The 25,103-nt window shown below is 42.5% G+C and overlaps 1 protein-coding gene across 5 annotated transcripts in view; it reads left to right on the plus strand.

Moving 5' to 3' along the window:
• Window positions 1-25,103, plus strand: part of ARHGAP18 (Rho GTPase activating protein 18) — a 188,689-nt gene that overhangs the window by 64,044 nt on the left and 99,542 nt on the right. For 2 of the 5 annotated variants that reach the window (XM_027601474.1, XM_027601478.1), the window contains exon 1: window positions 3,179-3,358. The exons of 1 other annotated variant lie outside the window; for it this stretch is intronic. In XM_027601474.1, coding sequence (XP_027457275.1) covers window positions 3,246-3,358 — 113 coding nt within the window. In that variant the 5' untranslated portion in view covers window positions 3,179-3,245. Of the gene's footprint in view, window positions 1-3,178; window positions 3,359-3,538; window positions 3,607-13,552; window positions 13,717-25,103 lie in introns of those variants that run through there. 2 more of the 5 variants (XM_027601475.1, XM_027601477.1) reach the window with 2 other exon arrangements.

Genomic DNA, 25,103 nt, shown 5'->3' on the forward strand with positions numbered 1-25,103 from the left:
TTCATTTTGCCTGAACTCTTGAATATTTCATCATAGCTTCACACTGTTTAGTATTACCAATCAACTGTTTAATATTACCATTTTTTAAAACTAGGCTCCACACTCAGTGTGGAACCCAACACGGGACTTGAACTCACGACCCTGAGATCGAGACCTGAGCTGAGATCAAGAGTTGGATGCTTAACTGACTCAGGCACCCAGGTGCCCCTATATTACCAATATTACCAATTTTGACTAAAAATTTAGTAATCTTTTTTTAAAAAAATATTTGAGAGAGTGAGAGCAAGCGAGCATCAGGGGAGGGGCAGAGGGAGAGGGAGAGAGAGAGAGAGAGAGAGAGAGAGAGAGAGAGAATTCCAAGCAGACTCCCTGCTAAGTGTGGAGCCCCAAGCGGGCCTTGATCCCACAACCCTGAGACCATGATCTGAGCTGAAACCAAAAGTCAGATGCTCAACTAGTCAATCGACTGAGCCACCCAGGTGCCTCAGTAATCTTCTTAAGGACACATGAAATTTTGTTTTTTATTCAGTCAACATTCATTAGAGGCCCACGATGTGGAAGGATTCAGTTAGGTGTGGAAGGAAAAGAAAGGAATGACGGTGGGGCCAGACGGAATGGTGTCTGGCAGATGAGATGGGAAGGTGTGTGGGTGTGTGTGTGTGTGTGTGTGTGTGTGTGTGTGTGTGTGTAAGGCAGCAAGAATGTTCAGTGGTCCACTCAAAAAGTTTGGAACATGGGGAGCCAGTGAAAGTTTTTAAGAAAGGACAGACACCATCAGGGCTGTGCTTGGATGTGATAATACAGTCGAGCCTTGAACAACTGGGGGTGGGTGGTGGTTAGGGGCACTGGCCTCACCTTTGCAGTCAGGAACTCGCGTATAACTTTGACTCCTCTAAAACTTAACTACTACCAGCCTGCTGTTGACTGGAAGCCTTGCCAATAACATAGTTGATTACCACATATTTTATGTTCTATGTATTATATACTATATTCTTACAATAAAGTAAGCCAGGGAAAATAAAATTAAGAAAATCATAAGGAGGGCGCCTGGGTGGCTCAGTTGGTTGGGCAACTGCCTTCGGCTCAGGTCATGATCCTGGAGTCCCGGGATCGGGTCCCTCATCGGGCTCCCTGCTCAGCGGAGAGTCTGCTTCTCCCTCTGACCCTCCTCCCTCTCATGCTCTCTGTCGCTCATTCTCTCTCTCGCAAATAAATAAAATCTTAATAAATAAAATAAAATTGTTTGCACTAAAAAAAAGAAAGAAAGAAAATCATAAGGAAGGGGCACCTGGGTGGCTCAGTTGATTAAGCATCTGACTCTTGGTTTCAGCTCAGGCTGTGATCTCAGGGTCATGAGATCGAGCCCTGTGTTGGGCTCTGTGCTGAGTGTGGAGCCTGCTTAAGATTGTCTCTTTCCTCCTCTTTCTCTGCTCCTCACCCATGCTCTTGCTCGCTCTTACGCTCACTTGCTCTCTCTAAAAAAAAAAAAAAAATTAAAAATTAAAAAATTAAAATCATAAGAGCCAACTATACTTGAATTAAAAAGACTAAAAAAATCATAAGGAAGAGAAAATACATTTACTGTACTGTATTTATTGAAAAGAATCCACTTATAGGTGGACTTTTGCAGTTCAAATCCAAGTTGTTCAAAGGTCAACTGTAATGTGCAAAATAATTTAGAAGAGAAGGCAAAGAAGGAGCTAAAAGGGCTGTTGTAATATTGGAACTAAGACTTAACTATAAGGGCCCGGAAGGGGCTCAGGCAATGGAGATGGAAAGAGGACCGCAGGTAGAGGCTCTAGGGGTAGGAATGCAAAGGGTGTGGAGTGGGAGGGATGCAGAAATGCTCTCTCTTTTTTCTTTTTCTTTTTTTTTGGAAGACTTCTGTAAGTGAGAATTCACTGTAGACAGGGAAGAGAGGGTTTAAAACATTTTTAAAATACTTTTAAGAGTGTGTAAGTACAAATAAAGTACTTATTTCTCATGATTTTAAATAATGAAAAAAGTGTGAACAGAATGTTTATGGAATGATGAAGTTGAGAACTTGCTTATGAGGAATTTTAGATACACTGACTAATAGATCACCAAGATCAACAACAACAAACCAATTCAGACTATGGGGTATACAGAAGAGAGTAGACTTTTTTTTTTTGAGGGGGAGAAAGAACAGAAACATCCCTTGTATGTTTCATAACTTTTGAGCTTGTCTCCTAATCTACAAGGTAAAGAACAGCATGCTCGTTTAAAAAAAAAAGGGAATTTAGAGTTCTGTTCAAATGCAGCTTCTGGCACAGAACAAATGCATTCTCTTAGCCAAGAGAACTTACCCTGACCCCTCAGCTTTATTTTTCTTAGGTGAATCTTGTAGGGGTGGGTGGGGTGTGTGTGTGTGTGTGTGTGTGTGTGTGGGTGGGGGTGTGTGTGTGTGTGTGTGTGTGTGTGTGTGTGTGTCTGTCTGTCTCAAATAATTGAATGGAAGGGATAATACACGCGAATCACGTGTCACAGAGGGCCTGGCATATGGTAGGTGCTCAACAAATGGCAAGCACTTCTGGTATTCTCGGCAGTAACATTTAACAGAGCATTGCTAGATGCTTCTAGTATTGAAGGGTGTATTGGAAATTTGGCATTGGCTTTTTATGTGAAAGATGACATTCCAGGACAGACAATCATTCCATGAGGACATTTTAAACCAGAAACAGGTAAAGCTTTTCTTGTTACCTGTATTGCACACTTTTGCTCCAGGTTCATTGGTTTTTGCTTTGGTTAATTTTAACAGTGAACATAAAGGGGTTAAGAAATGCCCTTACTCATGTTACATGAAGTAGCAGAAATTATCAGATGGAAACAGGAATTGGGAAGAGGGAAAAAAAAAAAGCTCTGTAGTAACTCATTGTTTACTGACCAAGACGGCTTGTACTTCCATCGATGAGCAGAGTCCACAACCCAGCAGTTTAATCGGAATAATTCAGGCGTGGGGGCAGTTCAATACCCATCCCCACCCCCCCCCTTCCTTAACTAAAGCTGCTCAGACTGGAATTGCCCGGGGTTGAAACAATACTCTGAGTCACAGCTCTTCTCATTGGAGAGCCAGCCAGCCCTTCCCGGGCGAGGCCCCGCCCCTCGCGTGCGTGTCACCCGCCTCGGGAGGAGGAGCGGCCAATGCTAATGAGCGGCGCTGCCCGGAGGAACTTCATTCCCCTTCTCTGGGTCAGGATCGCAGAAATTATGCCCCTTCTGTCACCATGAACTGGCTCTCCAGTTCCCAGGGAGTTGTCCTCACTGCCTACCACCCCAGCGGCAAGGACCGGGCCGTGGGGGGGAACCATGGCAAGGGAGGGGAGAAAGCCACCGCAAGGTAAGCCCAAGAGCAAAACAAAAACCTCTCACCTGCTCCAGGAAAAAAGTGACAGGGAAGTTGGCGCGGAGAACGGACCGGCATCGCCCATCGAACCTAACGTCCTGCCGAAGCCGAAGTGTTTGGCAGGGGTTTTGTGCACTTTGCGTCTCCTCTGGTCCAAGCCTGAAATAGCCCCTATGATTGCTGGGGAAGATGAATAGGAGGAAGGACCTGGGGATATGCCTATCAGCCTTGCTCCTTAGCAGGTGCATTTGCAAATGTTGAAAGATCAAATGTCTATGTTTGAAACACTTCCTATGAGATGGAATTCTTGAATGGGCTCAGGGCACAGCCGCTGGAACTGCTAGTTGGGGAAGTGTGCCAACAAGTAAGGAGGCTGTTCATTGTACAATCTGTTGTTAGAGCGTGGGGTTCCCAGGCCCCCCCCCCCCCCCCCACCTCGCTGAAAGCAAACTTCTTAGGCAAAAAGCCCAAGACACTGGCCGGTGGCAGTGTGTTTCACATTCTTTTGTGTATGTGTGGGCGTGGGGTAGAGCTTTCAAAAAGGAGTTTTTTATCAGGAGGTAGTACGCTGGGGCCAGAGTGAAATGTGGTTAATGTTAAATCACTTTATAGGCAGAGAGGGCAAGTGTTCTATAGGCCACTGAGGCACAAAGAGTACCTTTCTCTCTGTACTTTGTTCTGATTTTTCAAGGGCTTTTTTTTTTTTTTCTTTCCCTTAATGACCTTCTTCCTAGCTGAACATTTTTACCTCCAGTCTTAGATATAAATTGTAAATATTGGCTTAGAAGCTTGCAGATAGCAAATGCTTAAACTAGTACATAACCTACCTTAGGTATCGGTAAGCATATTTCCTCCTTGATGTTTAATGTGATAATAAAACCTTCTTTGTTCTTACATGACTTATGCTGAAATAATGCCTTCTTTCATTTGTCTTAAAATCCTCAAATGTGGGGGAGGGGAATAAAAACCAAAGGAATGGCTGTAGTACTCTGTTAGATTCTCAGGCTGACCAGAACTTTTCCTCACATAGCTGCCACACTATGTATTCTGTTGAAAGAATTAATTTCCAGAGATAAAAGGGAATTGCTACTGTGCTTTAGATGTGTTACCATTTTATTTTCTGTCACTTTAAGTATTTTGTGTGAGATCATTAAGCGTTTTCATTTTTTATGTGGTTTATCAATGTATTAGTAACCTTTTAGCTGTCAGCAGCCTGTAACCCCAGCCTCATGTCCTCTCTAACGTGGAGTCCACATCAGAGTCAAAATTGCCAGAATGGTACAAACCTAGTACATTCTCCAGGGACTTTACTCTGGAGTGGCCTGGGGATCTGAGCTGAATTTTGGATTTTGATTGTGAGAGTGGAAAGAACCTTAGGGACATAGAGTCCAAACCTCTCATTTTCCCTTTAAGTCCTCAAATCCCAGGAATTATTAGGATGTTGCAAGGCCTGTGGATCTAGGCCTTTGCCAAGAGGCTGCATATTCGGTTCTGGAGGCTTTATTCTGTATTTGCAGTTTTGCAGCCTGTTGGTGGTGGCCTGTACTTGAGTGGGTTGAGAGAACAAAAGAGAGGACAGATTACTCTCAATCTATGCTAACGCAGAATCAAGAGGTGCTAAGGCAGCAGGGTAGTAGCTAACTGAGTTGTGAGTGCTCCCCCTGGGGCCTCAACGCCAGTTCTGTTCCCACCTGCTTCCCCCGCTGGCTTCCATGTTGCTTGTCCACACTGGCCCCAAATTCTCACCACTGAATTAGAGCCCTAAGGACTTTTTTTTTTTTTTTCTTTTTTAGTAGGCACCATCTGTGCCCAATGTGGGGCTTGAACTCATGACCCTGAAACTCTGCTGACTGAGCCGGCCAGGCACCCTGGGACAGTTCTTTATATTGACTGGAGAAGATGGGAGCCCTGGTTTGAGGGCTGGGAGGAAAGGCAGGAAGGAGGGAGAAGGGACAGTCTTTAGGGTTTTTATCGTTAAGTATGGAATAATTTAGCGTAGTGTTATTTTGGGAGGCACCCTCTTTAGCCTGGAAAGGTTTAGATACTACAAGTGGAGGGGGAGGGGGTTGGATGGAGGCAGGGAGGGATTCGAGGATGGGTTGGTGTCAGGAGTGACCCCCCAAAGTTGGGGGAGCCGGGCACACAGGGCTTTCACTCTGATCGGATTGGTCACCTGGTGCTTTAAGCACTGGGAAGCTGCTCTGAGGTACAAGGTTGATGGTTGATGCCTCTTTTAAAATGCTCTTCAAATGCAAACCAAACCAAAACAAACAAAACTCAAAAAGTGGCAAAGTTAGACTCTGTTCTCTCCCACCCATTTAACAGTTGGTGGAGGGAGCATGGGAGTCTGAACTTCGCTTATTGCAAGATTATGTCTTTTCCAAATAATAGGCACTTTGAACTATTTAATCAAATGTTTAGTTCACTAAGATGAACTCATATATGTCATTTGAAAAGTATAAAGATCTATGTATATGATTTAGGGTATTTAGAGAACGTGTTTGATTTTTAGCTTTGCCTAACCGAGTCCTTTTTTACTTTTATTTGGTCTTTGGAGAAGCTGGGGTAGTAGGGAATTAATATTTTTGTAAGTAATCTGTTAGTCTAAAATTCCTTCCATTCCATTCCATTATCCCTCTTTATCAGGACACATTCACTGGATGACTGATTAAGGAATTCCTCCTCCTCCTGGTTAGAGTCTCTCAAATATTTACAGAATCCTGTTTTCAGTTTTTTGTCCTATTTCTTCCTTAAAACATTAGGATTTGAAGAAATATGCTAACATTAGTTGTTCTGACTGACTTATACACAGATATTTCCAAAGGAAACCACTTTTTATGACTAGCTATATTTATGAGTATTTACTTGTTAATTTTCAAGCAGGTTTCTTACTGTTTGCTTTAGCAAAGCAGTTTTTCAAAGAATACTGCATTTTGTCTATTTTTACTATTCTCCTTTGACTTTTTTTTTTAAGATTTTATTTATTTATTTGACAGAGAGAGTGAGAGCACAAGCTGGGAGACAGAGGGAGAGGGAGAAGCAGGCTCCCTGCTGAGAAGGGAGCCTGATACGGGGCTTGATCCCAGGACCCCAGGCTCATGACCTGAGCTGAAGGCAGCTGCTTAACTGACTGAGCCATTCAGGTGCCCCCTCCTTGGACTTTTTAAGAAGAACTTACTTGCTTTATATCCGTTTTTGTCAATATCTGATAAATATTAATGTCAAATGATATTTTCTTATTGAAACTCTTAACTCTAGTTGACATTTGAGGTATTTTTATGTCTTCCATGAACAAATATATAGCATTCATTGTGTAAGGTCTTGTTTTATTGGCCCCATTTGCAGACCATTGGAATTGGGCAAGCAGAACCAAGGGGCAGTGTGTCAGGGTGACCTAGGCTCTGAAACCCTGGGCTCGGGGGGCCAACCTGCCTGGGTTCACATCCCAACTCTCCCACTCATTAGCAGTGGAACCCTGGAGGGGTTCTTTAACTCTCTACTTGTAAACTGAACTTAATAGTACTCGCTTCATTGGGAGGACCAAGTGGGTGGTTCCGTGTAAAGCCCACGGGACTGTGTCTGCTTTTTAGCTAGCTGCTACTCTCTTTACCGTTAGGTAAAGTAACTATGGAGCTTTGCGGCATACGAAGCATTCTTCCTCATTTCAGGAGCATTTTCATAAATATCATTTTGTCATGTGTTCAGAAACATGGGCGTGATTTATATGCTTAACTAAAATTGGCATAACTGAAAATTAACCATAAGGTAAAAGTTCAGGCCTCTGGCGTTCGAAAGACCTTGGAAATGTCCTTTTGATCTGTAGCCACATGGAGAATTTGAACTAGTGACCGCTGCTGGGGCACTGATGGGCTGCACTGAGGTCTGTAAACCCTGACTTATGGCAAGATGGAATGTGGGTGGGTCTTCTTTTGGCAGCTGGACTCCTTGCTGTCCCAAACTTCCTTCTTCCTCCTTTAAGAACTACTGCCCAGGGTGCCAGATGGAAGAGGGTGGCCATCTTCATATGCTTTGTTTAATTCCAGACTTTTTCAAATCCTACCCATTTCTTGGGTCTGTAAAATTATGTCATAAGCATAACCATTTGGTCACTCAGTCATTCCACATATAATTACTAAGCACTTACTGTGTGTCAGGCAGTTGTCCAAGAGCTGGGGCTATATTGGGGGAAAAAACAGACAAACGCCTGCATGTGGGGGTGAAGGGGAGGCACAGAGTAGAAAGTGAAGGCCTGAGCAGGTGAGCCTTGCAGGTATCTGGGGACAAGAGTTAGGGGAAGAGCTTTCAAGGTAGAGCCTGGTAGAGAGTATGGAAGCCATGAGCCTAGAGTAAGCCCTAGAGCAAGCCCCCAGAGATGCAAAGAGCCTTGCTGGGCTGGAATGGTTGGGAGTAAGTGGCTTTGAGGAGGAGAAAACTAGAGGAGGCAGGTAGTTCGATCTGATGGTTTTATAGCCCACTTGAGGAATTTAATTTTTGCACAAAGTGAAATGGGAAGCCAGCGTTTGGGGAGGATAGTGAACAGTGGAGGAACAGAGCATGTTTCGGTTTCAAAGAGTGTCTTTGGCTGTTGTGTAGATTGTAGACTGCAGAAGTAGGCACACGACTCAGGAGGGTAAGGTGATGGTGGCTTAGGCCAAGGTTTCAGTTGTTTGGGTGGTGGGCTGGTGGGTGGTGAAATATTCTGAAGGTAGAGCTTTTTGGATGTCCTGATGGTTTTGGTATATGAGCCAATGGGAATAAAGATTATTGCAAGGTTTGGCCTATGCAACTCAAATTTTATGTAGATGGGGAAGGCTTCCAGAGTGAAAGGAGGATAGGCTGGGTAAGATCTGAAGCTCAATTTTGGACCTACAACTGGGAGATGTCTTTTTCAAAGAAGCATTCAGGGAAGGACATGGTTGTCTTCCTTGATGAGTTCGGAGTTTTTACATGAGAACATGCATTAAAAAAATTATGTACTATATATCACGAATAGAGTTTTTTTTCCTTTTGAATTTGTGTTTTATCTGAAATTATGTTTATTTTTTTGGTAAAGAAAAGGATGGTCAAGAGTTTTTATAATGCAGTTATGTAGTAAGTGAAATAACATTTCTTATTATTTTTCCCCCTTTAGCTTTTAAGGCATTCCAAATGCATTTTTAACCTATCCATATGGATAACTGCTTCTAGATCAATCTAGTCATCTGTTTCATGACATAAGAGTACTTTCTGAAAACTTCTTTACTGTGTGGTTTAGAAGGCTTATCCGTAATTTTCTCTTCAATCGTTAAAAGACACACCCAGTACTCCAACTGGGCAGGTCTTACCTTTAGAGTTACGGAATATTTGCCTTTTAACTGCCCTATCTGTAAAGTTTGTGATTTCTGTGGGCCTGTTTAAAGTGATCTTCATGGAACTTATATTAGCTTTATGCCTTTCAAATATGAGGATTTTTAAATCTCAAGAACTGCTCCCCCAACCACTCGCAAAACAAAAAACAAAACAAACAAAAACAAACAAAAAAACCCAAACCCTGCCAAAGACCTTTTATTATCCATGGTACACTTACTTTACTGTCCACCTGCACTGTCTCTTCTTGTCTCTCTTTTCTAAGTGGGACTTGTGCTTAATTGAAGGTTTATGTTCTTGGGGTGCCTGGGTGTCTCAGTTGGTAAAGTGACCGACTCATTTTGGCTCAGGTCATGAGCTCAGAGAGTCCTAGGATTGAGCCCTGCATCAGGCTCCGCACTCAGCGGGAAGTCGGCTTGTTCCTCTCCCTCTTGCTCTCTCAATAAATAAAATCTTCTGCCTTCTCTCTCTCCTCTCTCCTGCCTTTTCTTCATTCAGCTCTGCGCAAGGGTCCTGAGAAGCCTTTCTTCTTGTCACCCTAGTGGTGTCCCTGGGAGAGAGCTTGTAACTGCAGAAACTTGAGGTCTCCAGGCTATTGCGTGGGTGGGGGTGGGCTGGGGGGAGGTCAACAGCATGTTTTCCATGCTTGGTTTGGGGAAGGTGCACTAGATTAGGTGTGATGCAGTCCTCTCCTGAACTCTCCCCTCTAGAGGATTTCTGACCTAAATCCTTCATTTCAAACAAATACTCTGAGAAGAAATTGCTGTAAAGTTTTAGTGGGTATTGATATTTAATGACGTCTTTGCTCTTTTGATAAGAGATAAAGAGTAAGTCTCCCTACTTGAGGGGAGTGGGGATGGATAAAGGTGTTGGGAGTAAATTAGGGTAGATGGAGCAGAAGGGATGATGTCTGGATAATTCGGAGGACACATTCTTTTGACTGCTATGTTTGTTGCTGTGACCCGGCCAAGTTTGTCCCATTTTTGCAAGAAGTAAACAGAAACCATGGAGACTGGTGTGGCCAGTTTACTACATCTGGAGTCTTTTCCAAACTCAAGTGCACTAAGTATCTGAATTTCTGTGCCGAAAAAGAGTGTGAAATGTCATTTCCTTTATGCATGCTGTTTGGTGGTTGCTTTGGCAGAGTACCCTTCAGTGTCTTTAGGGAAAATGAGGTTTATTGCAGGCAGCTGGGTCCTGGGGAGAGGAGGCATTGCCTGTCTTTTTCCCTCACTGATGGGTCATGTGGCAAGTCTGCTCTCTCTCTGTGGACACTCTTTTATTCTTTCTGTCTGCTGGCTTTATAATCTCATCATTTTAAGCTTGAGCTCAGCTCTTAATGGATGCCCCAGGCTTGTTGCCCTCTATCAACTTGTATCTCATAGCAAACTGACCCATCTCTCTGTTTCCTAATTTCAAAGTTTTGAAAGGGGATCCAATTGCCCAGTTAATCTTCTTGAGCTGCCCCAGGAAGCCTGTGATTCTTATGATTTGACCACTCGGGGTCTTTTTAGTGAGGCAGATTCTGTGGATAGGGCAGATCCTCAGAAGGGATGTGGTATCTTTGCTAAGTTGTTGGGTTGAGTACATCCTACCTTTATCTGTTTCCTCATCTGTGAAATGGGTGTAATAATGCTCTTGTCTTCTTCACAAGGTTAATATAAAGATCAAATATGTGGCTTTTAAGAGTTTTCAAAAAAATAGATGAGTATTACTGTAAATCTTTTCAAAACAATATCTTAAATTTTCCCTAGACATTTTACTTAATTAGAACTGTCATACTGAACTTTTTGGTTTAATTTGCATTTTGCTTCTGCTGCTGTGTACTAAAACGTAAGTTCCTTGAGGTTGGAGACCTTTACTTTTTGTGTGTGTGTGTGTGTGTGTGTGTGTGTGTGTGTCTTTACACCTAGGCCTTAGCAAAGTGCCTCAGGCAGGTAACAAAAGTTTTAATGAATGAATGAGTGTGAGAGCGAATAAGGTGCAGTGATAACACACAGAAGAAGAAATGAGGGGCTGAGCCGGCGGGAGGGGAGAGATGGATACCCGTTAGAAAGGCAGATGCTGTTTTCCATGGGAAAACAATAGCATAAATTATGTTTAAATTCCACGGGGCTGCAAATTCTCCAATTGTGCCATTTTATAGCTTAGTAGATTTCTTTTCACTAGCCACACAACTCAACATGCTATTTATTTGTAGCATTGTTGCTATGGGGAAAATGTGTTCCGAGCTCCTAGTAACAGGTTCCCAAATACATTTTTCAAACTCAAATAAAATCTTCAACAAAGTTGGAGATTATTGCCCAATGTTTCCTTGGTGCCTCTCAGGACCTTCATGAATTGAGAAGTGAGAGTTTTTTTTTTTTTTTCTTTTGTATTTTTTTTTTCTGCTTGTAGTTTTGCCTTATTCTAGTACTGTGTGCGTTGCGAGGCCCACAGGAGCTCCGCGCATCCCCTCAACGAAGACTTTCCCTCTCCTACACATGTGCCTGCCTTCCATTAGGGATTATTCACTTGTTTCCATTTGTCCTTTATTTTGGAAGAGTTAGGAAGGTGGAAATTGATGTATGTTCTTGCGATCCTAGTTGAATCAGGTGAGAAGAAAATGTGATTAAGTGGGAAATGGTTTAACATTGTGCTGTTACGAAATTGGAGGGGTGCTTGGGTGGCTCAGATGGTTAAGCATCTGCCTTGGGCTCAGGTCATGATTCTGGGGTCCTGGGATCGAGCCCCGCATCGGGCTCCCTGCTCAGCAAGGAAGCCTGCTTCTCCCTCTCCACTGCCCCCTGCTTGTGTTCCCTCTCTCGTTGTGTCTCTCTCTGTCAAATAAATAAAATCTTAAAAAAAGAAAGAAATTGGAATTGCGTGGGAGGATATCGGCGTCTCATTAACAAGTATGTTTGGGTTTGGGTGGTTGGGCTGTAGAGATCTGGTTTATCTCTGAATGCTACTGTCTATCAGATGTCATCTGTATTCTGAGGAAAATGATAGGAATGATATTGATAAAGCAGCATAAAATTGAAATCTTACCTAGAAAGATTCAGGTAACTTAGAAAGGTATTAGGATATGTTAATATGGAATATCTATCTTAAATTATTTAAAAAATTTTAATAGGTATTTTAACTAAGCTATGAAGGCCTTTTCTTGGGTGTAAATGATAAGCCTAGAATAAAATAAATTTAAGAATTCCTGCTCTGAGGGAGCTTCTGATACAATTCAAATGGATTCTAAAATAATTTTTCGCAGTATCATATTTAGGAAGTCCTGGCATGAGGTATAAAACTTTAAAATAATTTATTGTTGAATAATTGAGATTTGGTTTGAGTAAGAAGAGGTAAGCTGGCAACTGAAAGTTGGAAGGAACTTTGGCTATTTATAGGTGGTCTAGAAACATGTAACTCGATCAACTTATTCTATAATTAATGTTTTTACTAGAGTTACTAAGTGTGTGTCTGTTATTTCTCTCTGATCCAAATAATATGGTCAAAGGTGTGGCCCATCATCTGATAGAAGTTATTTGGGTCAAGGTAAAAGTAAATTTATATAGTGTTCTATGTTTTGAAACCACTCACTGTTAATTTTTAAAATTTATTATTGAAAATGAGTGTGTGTGTATATATTAGTATTTGCAGACTAAAATTATTTTGAATTATAACATTTTTTTAAAGATTTTATTTATTTATTTGACAGAGACACAGTGAGGGAGGGAACACAAGCAGGAGGGAGTGGGAGAGGGAGAAGCAGGCTTCCCGCTGAGCAGGGAGCCTGATACGGGGCTCGATCTCAGGACCCTGGGATCATGACCTGAGCCCAAGGCAGACACTTAACAACTGAGCCACCCAGGCGCCCCTGGAATTATAACATTTTGAGTCATTCTGTACTATAGCATAATCACACAGTGTTACCACACTGGATGTATTTAGGTAATTATATAAGTGTGTTAATCCTTTGCTCTGCATTTTTTAGATAAGGTTTATATACTTAAGAATCAATAGAGGGGGGCGCCTGGGTGGCTCAGTTGATTAAGCATCCAACTCTTGATTTTGGCTCAGGTCATGATCTCAGGGTTGTAGGATTGAGCCCCACATTGGGCTCTGCCCTCAGCTCAGAGTCTGCTTGTTCCTCTCTTTCTGCTCCCCCCCCTGCTCAATAAATAAATACATAAATAAAATCTTAAAAAAAAAATAGAAGTTTGGCAGGTTATATAATAAATGAATGAATTGGATGACTGGAAAGTGCAGGCCTCAGAGAAATGTGCGTTTTGGTAGAAAATTTAACTAGAATTAAAAAATACTGAGCACCCCAAAATCCTACCTGTAGTTTGGATCTGACTCAGGCACCACTGGTTTGTGACTTCTATCCTAAAGGTCAAGGTGGTGGTTTCAGTTATCTGTTGCTCTGTAATATGCCACCTCAAAATTTAGTGGCTTAAAATAAATTTCATAGGCATTTTAAGTCTATCAAGTAGGGTGGGCTGAGGGTGGAGGTCACCAGAGGCTTCTTCACTTACAGGTTTGGTACCTGGGCTGGTGGGTCATTTTCTTTGCGTGCGTCTTCTCCGTATGACTAGCCTGGGCCGCCTCTCCTGGCAGGGCTAGCAGGATTATCTGACTTCCTACACTCTTGCTGGCTTGCCCAGAGTGAGCCTTCCAAGAAATGAAGGGGGAACCTGCCAGGCTTCTTAGGGCCTAGTCTCAGAAATTACTCAGTGCCACATGGCCATGTTCTATTGGCCAATTAATCCTAGGCCACTCTGATTCAAGAGCATGGAGGAATACACTTCACCTCTTGGTGGGGGACTGGCTTGCACCCGGGGAGGCCAGTCTCTCTTTGGCAATGAACCACTCCGTTATCATTCCAGTCTCTCTGTGTCAGGCCCTCCCTGCCTTTTTCGTCCTGTTGCCTACTACTCTTATACAGAAGTCTCTGTCCCCTGGAGCTTGGCTTTTCAAAATTCTCCACTACATATTCTGTGTGTATTTATTCCTCTGCCTTGCTTTGTTAGGTAAGTTTATTTTAGAGAATTTTGTTGTATTCATAGACTGTGAATGCCGTAAATGGGGACTTAATTTTTCTTACAGTAAGAACTAGATGAATTCAGTGCCCTGTATGTGATAGGAATTCAACTATATTTGTGAACTGACTGGTATTTGATATTTTGGAAGGGTTAGATTTTATTGTGTGCGGGACAGTTTATTATATAGCTTTTTCTTCTTTCCATCAAGAAAAAAAAAAGCTCGATTCTCAAAAAAATGATTTTCAGAAAAGGATCTAAATTTGGATTTGATTTTAGGCACAAGTGAATTTGAATTCGGGAAGAATGTAGTGCTGAGAAATGCGCTACTCCTCATAAAGAACGTAGTCTCTCTCTTCCATAGCTCCAGAGTTGCCAAAGGCCCTTGTTTGTTTACATCTAATGGTATTTTCTCCAAGGGACTGTTGGGCTCAGATGTAGTGTTCTGGAGTACATAATATTTTTGAGATCACATCGTACATATGGAAAACCTCCCGGAGGCTCTATAGAAATTAATTGCTAGTGTTGGAGCCAGTTGTTTTTTCTACTGCCAGTACATTAGTTACATTTGGCTGTCCAATAACTCCTAACATTGAGCCTTCACATAACCAAACAGCATCACTGTAGGATTTCCTTTCCTGTTTAGAAGCTTTTGCTTTACTAATATATTGCTAAACATGTATATATACACTTTTGGCCTCTTGCCACACTTTCTTCGAAGCAAGGAGGAAGGTAAGTGGCCAGGACACCCTCTGAACTCAGTGGGTGGAGTGTGTTTCTCTTAAGGAAAAAATTTTTTGAAACAGTACTTTAAGATTAGAGGATGTTTCTATTTCTTTAAAAACACTTTGTATCTCCCACTTAGGGCTGTTGCTGTTTTGGGGAGAACCTATTGCATACATTCAAATTACTGGTCTACAGACATGATGGCAATGGTTTATTTGTCAGATCACTGAATTCCTAAGATTTGAGGGTCGTTTGGAGAAATACATTTTCACCAGTTTTCCCGTCCCTACATGATGGTTTGAAATTGTATCATCTCCATTTTTCAGACGAAAGAAAGCCTAATCCCTTTTCAGCTTACTTTGCGGCTCGAAACTTGAAAGCAGATCCGTGTTAGGTGTCCTTAAGACGAAAAGCCCATTCTAATAGCTTTTTATACATTTCAGTAGAGACTAATACTTTGTTAATCTGCTTAAAGCAAAATTTCTTCAATAAATAAGTCAAAGCGTTAGCTCTCTGTTCCTGAAATTGTGTATGCAATACTGACGGTAGGTGTTCCATTTAGAAAGGGTTTGTGGAGGGGGGCCCGCGTGGCTCAGTTGGTTGGGCGTCTGACTCTTGACTTAGGCTCAGGTCCTGGTCTCAGGGTTGTGGGATTGACCCGAGAGGGATTCTCTCTCTCCCTCTGTCCCTCCCTTCCCACTCATGTTCTCTAAATAAATAAATAAATAAATAAATAAAACCTTAAAAAAAATAAAAAGGGTTTGTGGTGGTAATATTTTGGTGTAAGCCACATTTGCTGTAGAATGTCTTGTAGCATATAACATCTTAGCATGTACTATGACTTCCTAAAAAATTTGTAGCAAGAAACATATTCCAAATTTACTTGACCTAGAAGTTCTTTCTCTTTTGCACAACACTTATTACCAGTGTTCTAGGGAACACAGTTTGTGAAATTTCAAAATATTGATGTCTCTTTATATGTGGAAAAATGTTAGAAATTGTATATTTTGGAATTAGTAACAGAATTTTTTTTTTTTTTTTAAGTAGGCTCTGCATCTGGCATGGAGTCCAATGCAGGGCTTGAACTCATAACCCTGAGATCAAAAGTCTGACGCTTAACCAACTGAGCCACCCAGGCACCCCTGGAACTAGTCATGTATTTTGGGCTTTTTTATAGGAGGGAAAAGGAGGAGGGGGAGGTTTGTTTAAATCACCTGCTGCTGCTGCTGGCCACAATTCATTTTGCCAACACAGTCATACCCTGTAGAATCTCTCCTTGGTGACCATGTTTCCAGAGTAAGAAGGTTTCTTGTTTTTTAAATACCCAAACTTCACAGAACACAAATTTTTAAATAAAACATTTTTTAGTGTGTGTGTTGATAGGGAAAATTTATATGAATGCCTCCAAACCCAGTATGTCATTTTAAAAACACAAATATTTGGAGGAATATCTCAAATTACATTTGTAATATGATGTGGACATCTTGAAAGACATACCCAGTGTCACTGAAGCGGGTATGTGCCATCTCACTGCCTAGAAACAGCACTTAATCTTTTTTTTTTTTTAAAGATTTTATTTATTTATTTGAGAGAGAGAGAATGAGAGATAGAGAGCACGAGAGGGAAGAGGGTCAGAGGGAGAAGCAGACTCCCTGCCAAGCAGGGAGCCCGATGCGGGACTCGATCCCAGGACTCCAGGATCATGACCTGAGCCGCAGGCAGTCGCTTAACCGACTGAACCACCCAGGCGCCCAAACAGCACTTAATCTTACTAATCATTTCTTCTTCGTTGAACAGCCTTTTAAGCATTTTCCATTTAACATGATGGGTAGTTAATTATGTATTGGAGTTTTCCTGTGTGTTACATTTTAGAAAACTGATTGAGGGTCTTGGATAGACCTTCATATGTTGCTTTTTCCATTCAAAATAATAGGACAAACTTAGTGTTTCCTTGCAGAACATTGGTTTTCTTTGGGTAAGGATTACTACTACCATTGAGTTAGGCTATCTTAATTCATTGACTCCTCATAACAACTCAAGCAGTAGGTGGTATTAGCTCCAGTTGACACGTGATAAAGGCATGGAGTGGTAAAGTAACTTAACTTCAGGTCCTGTAGCTGGTACTGGGTGGGGGTGGGGGCTCGGGGGGAGATTTGGACCTGGGCAGGCTGCTGTCTGTGTGTTCACCACTTGGCCATTCATAGAAATTACTTGTCTCCAACTTTTGTAAACTGAATGTGGTTTCTAGAAGTATATACAGAGGAAGTTAAATTCCAGTAGAACACCTGATTAGTAGTTTGTGTGCCTGTTTATAGTAAAAACTCTTTTCTTTTTGGTACTGAGATAAGGTTATGCCAATCTAGATTCAAAGCAATTCACTGGTAATAAAATAGGCACTTTGGGAGATCATTTTAACTACTTTCAGGCGCTAAAGAAAAGGTACTTTCAGTACCCTTTACTGCAGTGAAGGACTAATAGTTTTACTAAATTTTTGCATTTAGTAAATAATTTTGTGTGGCCTTGAGGTGTCTCCTGGCATTTTGTGGTCAGCTATTCATGTAACTGGCGCAAATTAAATCACAGAGGGAAAAGAGAAACATATTTATTGAGTACTGTATGTGCAAAGCCCTTTAAGATGGAATTTGTTTAATCCTCATAAGATGAGAATTATTATCCTTTTCTTAAAAAAGGCAGCTCACGTATATGGACTAACTAGTCTCAGATCACACAGTTTGTACACAGACCAATTCCGATGTGAAGCCTGGTCATTGTCTTTCTACTGAGAGGCATAGAGTAAGTGCAGTTCTCATTTTTCTCCCTTAAGGCATGTGTGTCTGAATGACCAGGAGGCCTCCGTGGGAAAGATGTCTTCCATGGCAGGCCTTGATCTGGGTCTTTTAAAATAGCAGTCTGGGCATGCCAGGGATATGGTAGGGGCCACAGGGGCTCATGGGGAAGGGAAGATTCCTCTACATAGGGTGGAGGAGAAAACCCCGGATGGGGGGAGGGGGTGGTTCTTTTCTCTCTCCATCAGTGGGCATTTATAAACTTGAAACTGTCTTCAGATGCATTGAGAATCTCCCAGAAGCAGCGTGACACAGTACCAAGGTATGTCTTTTTAAAACACCACCACCACTGTCTTTGCCATTAGGTGGTTGTAATTTTTTTTTTTAAGATTTTTTATTTATTTGAGAGAGAGTGAGAGAGCGTTCACAGAGGGAGAGGGAGAAGCAGGCTCAGCAAGGAGCCAGACATGGGGCTTGATCCCAGGACCCCGAGATCCTGACCTGAGCCTAAGGCAGATGCTGAACTGACTGAGCCTCCCAAGCGCCCCTAGGTGGTTGTATTTTTCTATAAAAGATGAATAATCAATTGTTCCTTAGCCTTGAAATAGGACAGTAAGACAGCTGTGAGTCCATGTTGTCTGTCGGTCTTCTCCAACTGTCTAGATGGTCTTAGGACCCTTTCTGTTGCGTGAGAAATTTCCACTGAAATCCAAATGAGCTTTCTCGTTAGCTGTGAAAGTGTGGAATTCTCACAGTTGCTAAGAAACAATTCAAGGCATTCAAATACTTCAAGGGGCAGCAAGGACATTAAAGCCTTGACCTACCACAGACTCAAAAGTCTCAAAATAAAATGTCCTATTTGGTGTCTCAAAAGCACTTTTGATTCGATTACTGAAGGTATTTAAGAAGGTGGTGAGTGAGGGTTGGCTGGCTGGGGAGCATATACTTCTAAGTGTCTTTTAGCCATGGATATTTTTCCTAGCAAATAGGTTTTCTTAGCTTATAACTATTAGCCAACAGATCACCTCCCCACAGCCCTCTCTGGAGCTTCTCATTTGTAGGCAAAGTAATTTGAAACCTGTAAGAAAGCTGAAGGTTTGGGACTGCCTTATTCTTGGTCCTAAACCTAGACCTGTTTTATAAATAGCTGATTTCCAGGCCAAGGTGTCCCTGCATGACATGTTCCCATAAATGTCCCGCTGCCACAAATTGCTAATCTTAGCAAAAACAGAATTCTGTGTCCACTCAAAGTGCTCCCGCTTTCCTAGGATGCCTTCCTTGCGTCGCTTTACCAGGGAGAGTTCTTTGGGGGATGTCTGCCGGCTTTTCTGTTTGTCTACTGTCGTTCTGTGCCTTTTTAAGCTCCTTGACATCATATCCTTTCTCTGCACCCAGGCAAATGGTTTGCAGGGGGGCGGTCTTACCTAACTGCACACTGGGCAGATCGCACGCAGGAAGGACAGAGAGGGGAAGGAAGATGTGAATTGTGGGCTGCTGAGGAGCCCAAGCATGATGGAGTGGTCTTGAGAAGGGGGCCAACTGAGGCAAGCTTAGCCCCCTGGATAACCTGTCTCCCTGGGGAGAAGGAAGGAAGGAAGCATGCATTTTGTAAAGAGTAAAACATTTCATGATGTAAAAACAAAATTGACAAGTCTCCTGTGAGGCCGGTGGGCCCAGTGGTCTCAGTCTAGGGAAGACGGGTGGGCCTGGGCTTCAGGGTCAAAAACAAACAAGCAGGCAGAGCCTGGAAGAGGAGAGCAGTTGTGGAAGTGAGGGACAGTGGCTCCTGTCACCTTAGTGAGTGTCAGGGTCAGCACTGAGGCTGTGCCTAGGGCCCCCGAGGCAATGGAGGTGGGCTGCAGGGGCCGCCAAGGATCCAGGAAGGCCACTGTAGGCTGACCAGCCATGGGAGCATCAGGCAGGTGTGCAGAGAAGTCACCAGAGCTCTTGGCTACAGGGAGGCAGGTATGTAGCCGCTGGGCAGCCTTTCAGGGACTTGAAAACAGACTATGGGGGGGAGATTACATGGATGAGCTATTTGCCAGAGACCATTTGTTTGCTGCTGTTGTGGGGCGGGGGGTAGTTCACATCCCCTCAATTACGCTTCCTGGGTATGTGGCCAGGGAAGCACCTGTTCAGGTGTACCTTCTTTTATTTTTTAATCGATAGCACTGAGATGAAAAATGTCTCTTACTAGATTTTGTTGTGGGAACCCTTGGCCAGTGAGCTTGAAAGCTTGGAGAAAGCCAGTCTTCAGGTTTCCAGTTAATAGCCCAATAATCCAAGCATCTTGAAGGAGTTATTGAAAGGGTGAATTTCATTAGGAAATACTAGCTTACTAAGCAAAATGTGAAAGTTCACAGAATTCATTGTAAGATGGAGAGATCATCTCCCAGTGATGGCCAAAGCGAAGGGTCTGCTTCATTCGAGTCTCCCTGCCCCCATCCCTATCTGCTGGCTCTTTAAGCGGAATCCCCAGGGTTCCTGGGGCCTCAGCTGATTAGGGCTGGGGCCAAAGTCTGGGCAGTCCTTTATCAATGGGGGTAGGGAAAGTGTTGGTGTATTTGTGCTGCAGATGACCATTTCTGGGTCATTCATTGCCTTTCCTCCCCCTCACATACTCCCTGCTTCTCCCCCCGCCCCGTTTTTTCTTGGTGAACTAAAGTCATGATTGAATAGCCTGTTAAATTGTGAGGCTTTTGTGCAGTAGTAGAACAGGCCTTACATTACTCATTAAAGGGCAGCTTCAATGGAGTACAATACACAGATGATGAAAGTGCAAAGCAATTGTTACACTCTGTTTTTGCATACCACTGGCATCTTTTTTCCATAACTCAAAAGTAGTTTATATTGAATCAGTGATGACAGCACTGAAGTGAATTTGCAGTTTCGGAGGTTTTAAGAAAACTTCTAAATGTTGTGAAAGCATGTAAGATTGATTTGATCCCTAATGAATCTTCTAAATTGTGACATGTATGAAATCATAGTAGGGAATGTTTTCCTTCTTTTTGAGAGGAATAGTAAATGCTACAAGTCTACTTGATGCAGAACTGTGCATATTTGTCCTCTTTCCCTTGCATCAGTATTTTCAAAGTGAATTTGTACTATTTAATATTTTATTTGCATTACACCTCAGATAAAAAGTAAACAGGGACAGTATTAATTATTTGTTTGAAAATGAACCTTATCTACAGATTCTAAAATTGTACTTGAGAGGAATGTAAACGATCAACTGTTTCTTTACTATCTGGTTTGTCATCATGTTTTATTATATTTGAAACATGAATCATTTTCTATTGGGGAATTAATATGTTGTATGTAGGCATAGATAACTTGAGACTAGGGTAAGAATCTCCCATTTTGGTGTAAGCCATGTCAGATATTTAAGACTTTTTAAAGTATGTATCTCCTTTGTAGGAATCTATCGTAAGCATGTATTTAGTTCAGCAGTGGTTTTATTCATTTTAATGGCATGTGCCACTTTAGACACTGCACATATGTGAGGATGATATTTGTACTTTATAAATAAGTCGTTTGGTTTATTTTCACTTATAATTTCCATGCAAATCATTTTGTGTACACACGTACATATGGATTTACATGGGCAGGAAATTTATATTGATTTCATGATGAATAAGATGTTACAAATGGACTGTTTAGCCAAAGCAATCATGTTTTCTGGTTATTAGCATTAGATTCATAATTTAAATTTAGGTTTGTTTGTTTGTTTATAGTAAGCTCTAGGCCCAGTGTGGGGCTTGAACTCAAGACCCCTGAGATCAAGAGTCCCATGCTCTACCAACTGAGCCAGTCAGGTGCCCCAATTTATGTTAATAATTTTAAAAAACAGAAATTAACTAGTCTCCTTTTAAACTTAAGTGACAAGTTGACTTAAATAGTTAAACCTCTGCTAGTTTCAGAATTCAGAATGGAAATTTGAAGTCTGGGATGCCGGGGGTGAGGGAGGTCTGGCAAGAATTGTTTCTCCAGGGATTCTGTTTTCTCAAGTCCCCATGAGAAGCCAGTGGAAACGTGTGATTTTTCCGAGGGATGGCAGAGAGTACCAGAAAGATGTCTATATGTATGTGCTTTGTCTTCACACTTGCAGTGATTTCTAAAACTGTGCCCGAAGGGCATCTCCTGCAAAATAATGTGCACGTGGATTATCCTTCCTGCATCTTTCCTCTAAGTCCTCTGGTGACGTTTTTCAAATGCAAAACCATAACCTTCCCATTCCTGCTTCCTAGGGGCTGCTCCCATCTTCATCGGAGAGAATCCTTGCCTTTCAGCTGTCAGATTTCTCGTCTTTTAGACTAGAGACGGATGAGTTCGTCCCCAACCTGTTGAAGGGGCCTCAGAGGCTGGCTGGGAAGTGGTCAGCAGCGGGAAATTTAGCATTAACCCCCCTGGTTCTGCTTGTTCAGTAAATTCCAGACAAAGAAGAACAGCACATACATTTTTGAATGTTAAAGAAGTACTTAGAATCTACCTCTTTTTTGGTCTTGTGACATTGAGATCCTCAAGGAGGTAGAAAGAAAAGAGATTTTTTTATATTGGACAGTATTGAGATGCAGTGCACTTAGAATCAGTCTACTGAATCTCCAAAAGATGGAATCCTCATCACTGGTAGTGGCTACATTTGTTTTCATTACCTAGTGCAGAGGTGGTTAACGAGGGGGCATCCTTAAAAAAGACAAGCAAACAAGCAAGCAAACGGTGCTGTCCTAACTCCTTGAAGTTTGTTGAACAGGTGCTTTGTGTTCTGTCTTGTGCTAGAGACACACTGTGCTTTTCAGAGCTAAACCCCTGTAAGGAGTTTTCAAATTACTACTCAGGATGATGTGCCATAACACATATCTATGATACAGGACGGGAAGTCACAGTCACTATAAGAGAGGTTAAAAAACCCAACCTTGTTATGGGTACTTTCAGAGGAAGGACATCTTACATTCAACTAAGAGGATCAGAGCAAGTTTCAAGTTTCATCTTGTTAGAGTGGTTTAGGTAGGATTTGGTTTCGGGGGGAAGAGCATTCTGAGTAGAGGGAGGTTCATGTAGGGGCCAAGGGCAGGTAGCCGCAAGATGGGACAATTTGGCATAAGGATTATTTTGAGTTAAAAGTAACCCAAACCCTGTGGTTGCAGGAAAAGCTCTCTGCCTCCCTGTCAGCTGCCTAAATTTACATCGGAAAGAAGAGCCTGTACCAGGAAGAGAGCTATTAAGAGAGACTCCCCTTTACCGAAGGAACTCATCTGCATAATAGGGCAACCTCGTTTTTTCCAAACATCTCCTTTCACCTTCCTGCTAATGAGCTTTCTCCCTTTGTATCCTCAGGCCCCTGCTCCTCTCCTTAGCTCCTATAAGCTTCCTGTTGCCTTTTGTCTTCAGACTTTTAGGCCTGTGTGGATTCCCTGTATATACGCCTATTAAATTTGATTTTCTCCTGTTAGTCTGTCTCCTGTCAATTTGATTCTAAGTCCTGCTAGAAGGACTGTAGGGTAGAGGAAGTTTTCCTCGATATTCAGATGGGGGTTGATTCTGTGAGGTTTATAATTTGGCTAGAGAACAGGATACTTAGAGGTGGAAGGGAAGGCTTGGAAGGGGAGGTTGAGGCCAATTTGTGGCAAGCCTTAAAGCTCAATCTTGACTGAAGAACTGGGATTTCTTTCAGTCAGTATTAGCTTGTGACCTTCCCACTTTTCAGAATACCAAACTGCTCATGGATCCTTGGATCTACTGAACTGAGACAGGTATAATGTAATGGCACTGTGGTGAAGAGGGAGCTCTGGAGTGTGAGACAGCATGGTTTCATATCTTGAATCCATGACTTCCTAGTTATATGACCTTGGACAAGTTGCTGGCCTCTGTGCCTCAGTGGTGATATGAAGATTAAATTGGGTAAAGCACATAAACGCACTGCAGCAAAAGAAACATGTCCCTGCAGGACTTAGGCTATCAGAGGGAGCCTCCTCCATCTGTCCTAGTATGAATGTAGCACCATGAGCTACATGACCATACATGAGATGGCCAACACAGGTAAAGATGTAGGTTAGAAGGAAGGGTCGCTTTTCGTATGAATATAAGTAGCTGCCTGGAAGTTCATTTCCTGTGGTGAAGTCTGCCTTCCTAGAACAAAATGCTTGTCTACCTCCTTCCGTGGTCAGAAAAGAGAATGAAAGAAGCATCCTTAGGCTCGGCCTACTTTGGTTGGCTTTGAGCCTGTGTTTGGGGTGTCCTGGAGAATACTACTTGATGCTTGAGGAAAGAGATTATGGCTTGTCAGTGCCAGACAGGCAGGAAACACTTTTCTTAACTCTGGGAGTGAGGTTTCAGCCACACGCTGTGTCAGTAGACGCTCAGACCCTTGCAGATCGAGAGTTAACATTTGTAGTTTCTACCATTCACAGTAATATGGAAGGTGGGAAACTGTGGTAGTTTACAATTTCTCTGAGACCCACGAACTAGAGTTTCAAGTCCTGACGGTGTGGTATATAGAAGCTGATCCCAAACAAGTGAGCACAATACCTCCTTAGCACTTGCAGCCAGTTGACATCTTGAAGTGTTGAGACCATGTGCTTATAAAGAATGGTTTTTTGGGGGCACCTGGGTGGCTTGGTCGGTTAAGTGTCTGCCTTTGGCTCGGGTCATGATCCCAGGGTCCTGGGATCGAGCCCCATGTTGGGCTCCCTGCTCATCAGGGGGTCTGTTTCTCCCTCTGCCCCTCCATGTCCCCTGCCCCTTGTGTGTGCTCTCTCTCTCTCTTGCTCTCTCTCAAGTAAATAAATAAAATCTTAAAAAAAATGTTTTTGTTTTGTTTTGTTTTTCAGGGAGATATTTCAGTGAAAGTTGACAAGGCAGTTCCCCTGACTTCTGAAAGCAATGTGAATCTGGAGAAAGCCAGAAGTTTGTTATAAATACTTTTGGGTTGAAAATCTGAGGATTCTGGAAGTCCTTAGCCCATATTTTGCTGTAATATCCAGGTGGCTTTCTTAGTATCCCAGGGAAAAGGCTGAGCTTGGAAGAAGTTAGTTCCCTGTGAGGAGACAAGGGAGTTCTGGGTACGCCTCTGGCGTTTGCCAGCTTTCCCAACGGGGAAACTGGCCCAACATCTTACTGGTGGTGTGCTAGGCTAGAAGCTACTGTCATTTGCCCAGACTGAGGGGTGGGGTGGGCTTTCCAGGGCTCCCTAATAATAAAAAATAGAATTCTCAGAGAGCTTGTGTGAATGACGGGGAAAAGACAGGCTCACTAGGAGATGAGCAGCCCAGCCTGCAGAGGGCAAGTGCAGATGACAGCGTGGCTGAGGGGGACAGCAGCCTACCACGGGTGGGTGGGTGTGTGTGTGTGTGGGTGTGTGTGTGGGTGTGTGTGTGTGTGTGTTGGGGGGGTTGGCTCTCATGGAAGTTCGTATTTCAGTTTGTGCTGGCACTTAGTACACAAGTGGGTGGCCAAGCTGGGAAAAGATTTTTTATCCAGAGAAGTGACTTCAAATAATCAGAGTTTGGGTTCCTAGAGACTGGGTTGCACGGTGGGAGATCTAGTTATTAGAGCCTTTTGTAAATATATATATTTATTTAATTTTCCCTTAGTACAGACTTTTTTCTTTTACAGTGAGTCAACTTGCTTTTGATTTTAAAAGTCATTGTCACCACACTGGATTTTTGAGTAAAGAATTTTCCTTGGTGTCTTAGGGGAGGGCTTGAGCAGGAAGGAGCATGATATAGTTGGCAGGGGGGAAAAAACATCTAAGCCTCTTACTCTTGGGATGCCATTATTTTTGTGGAACTCCAATATCAGCTATGTTCATCTCTGTATGTAGGTCAGGAGGGAAAATAAGAGGAAGTGGGAAGGAAAAAAAGCAACTTT

The sequence above is a fragment of the Zalophus californianus genome, chromosome 7 (assembly GCF_009762305.2).
Source record: "Zalophus californianus isolate mZalCal1 chromosome 7, mZalCal1.pri.v2, whole genome shotgun sequence".
Taxonomy (NCBI): Eukaryota; Metazoa; Chordata; class Mammalia; order Carnivora; family Otariidae; genus Zalophus; species Zalophus californianus.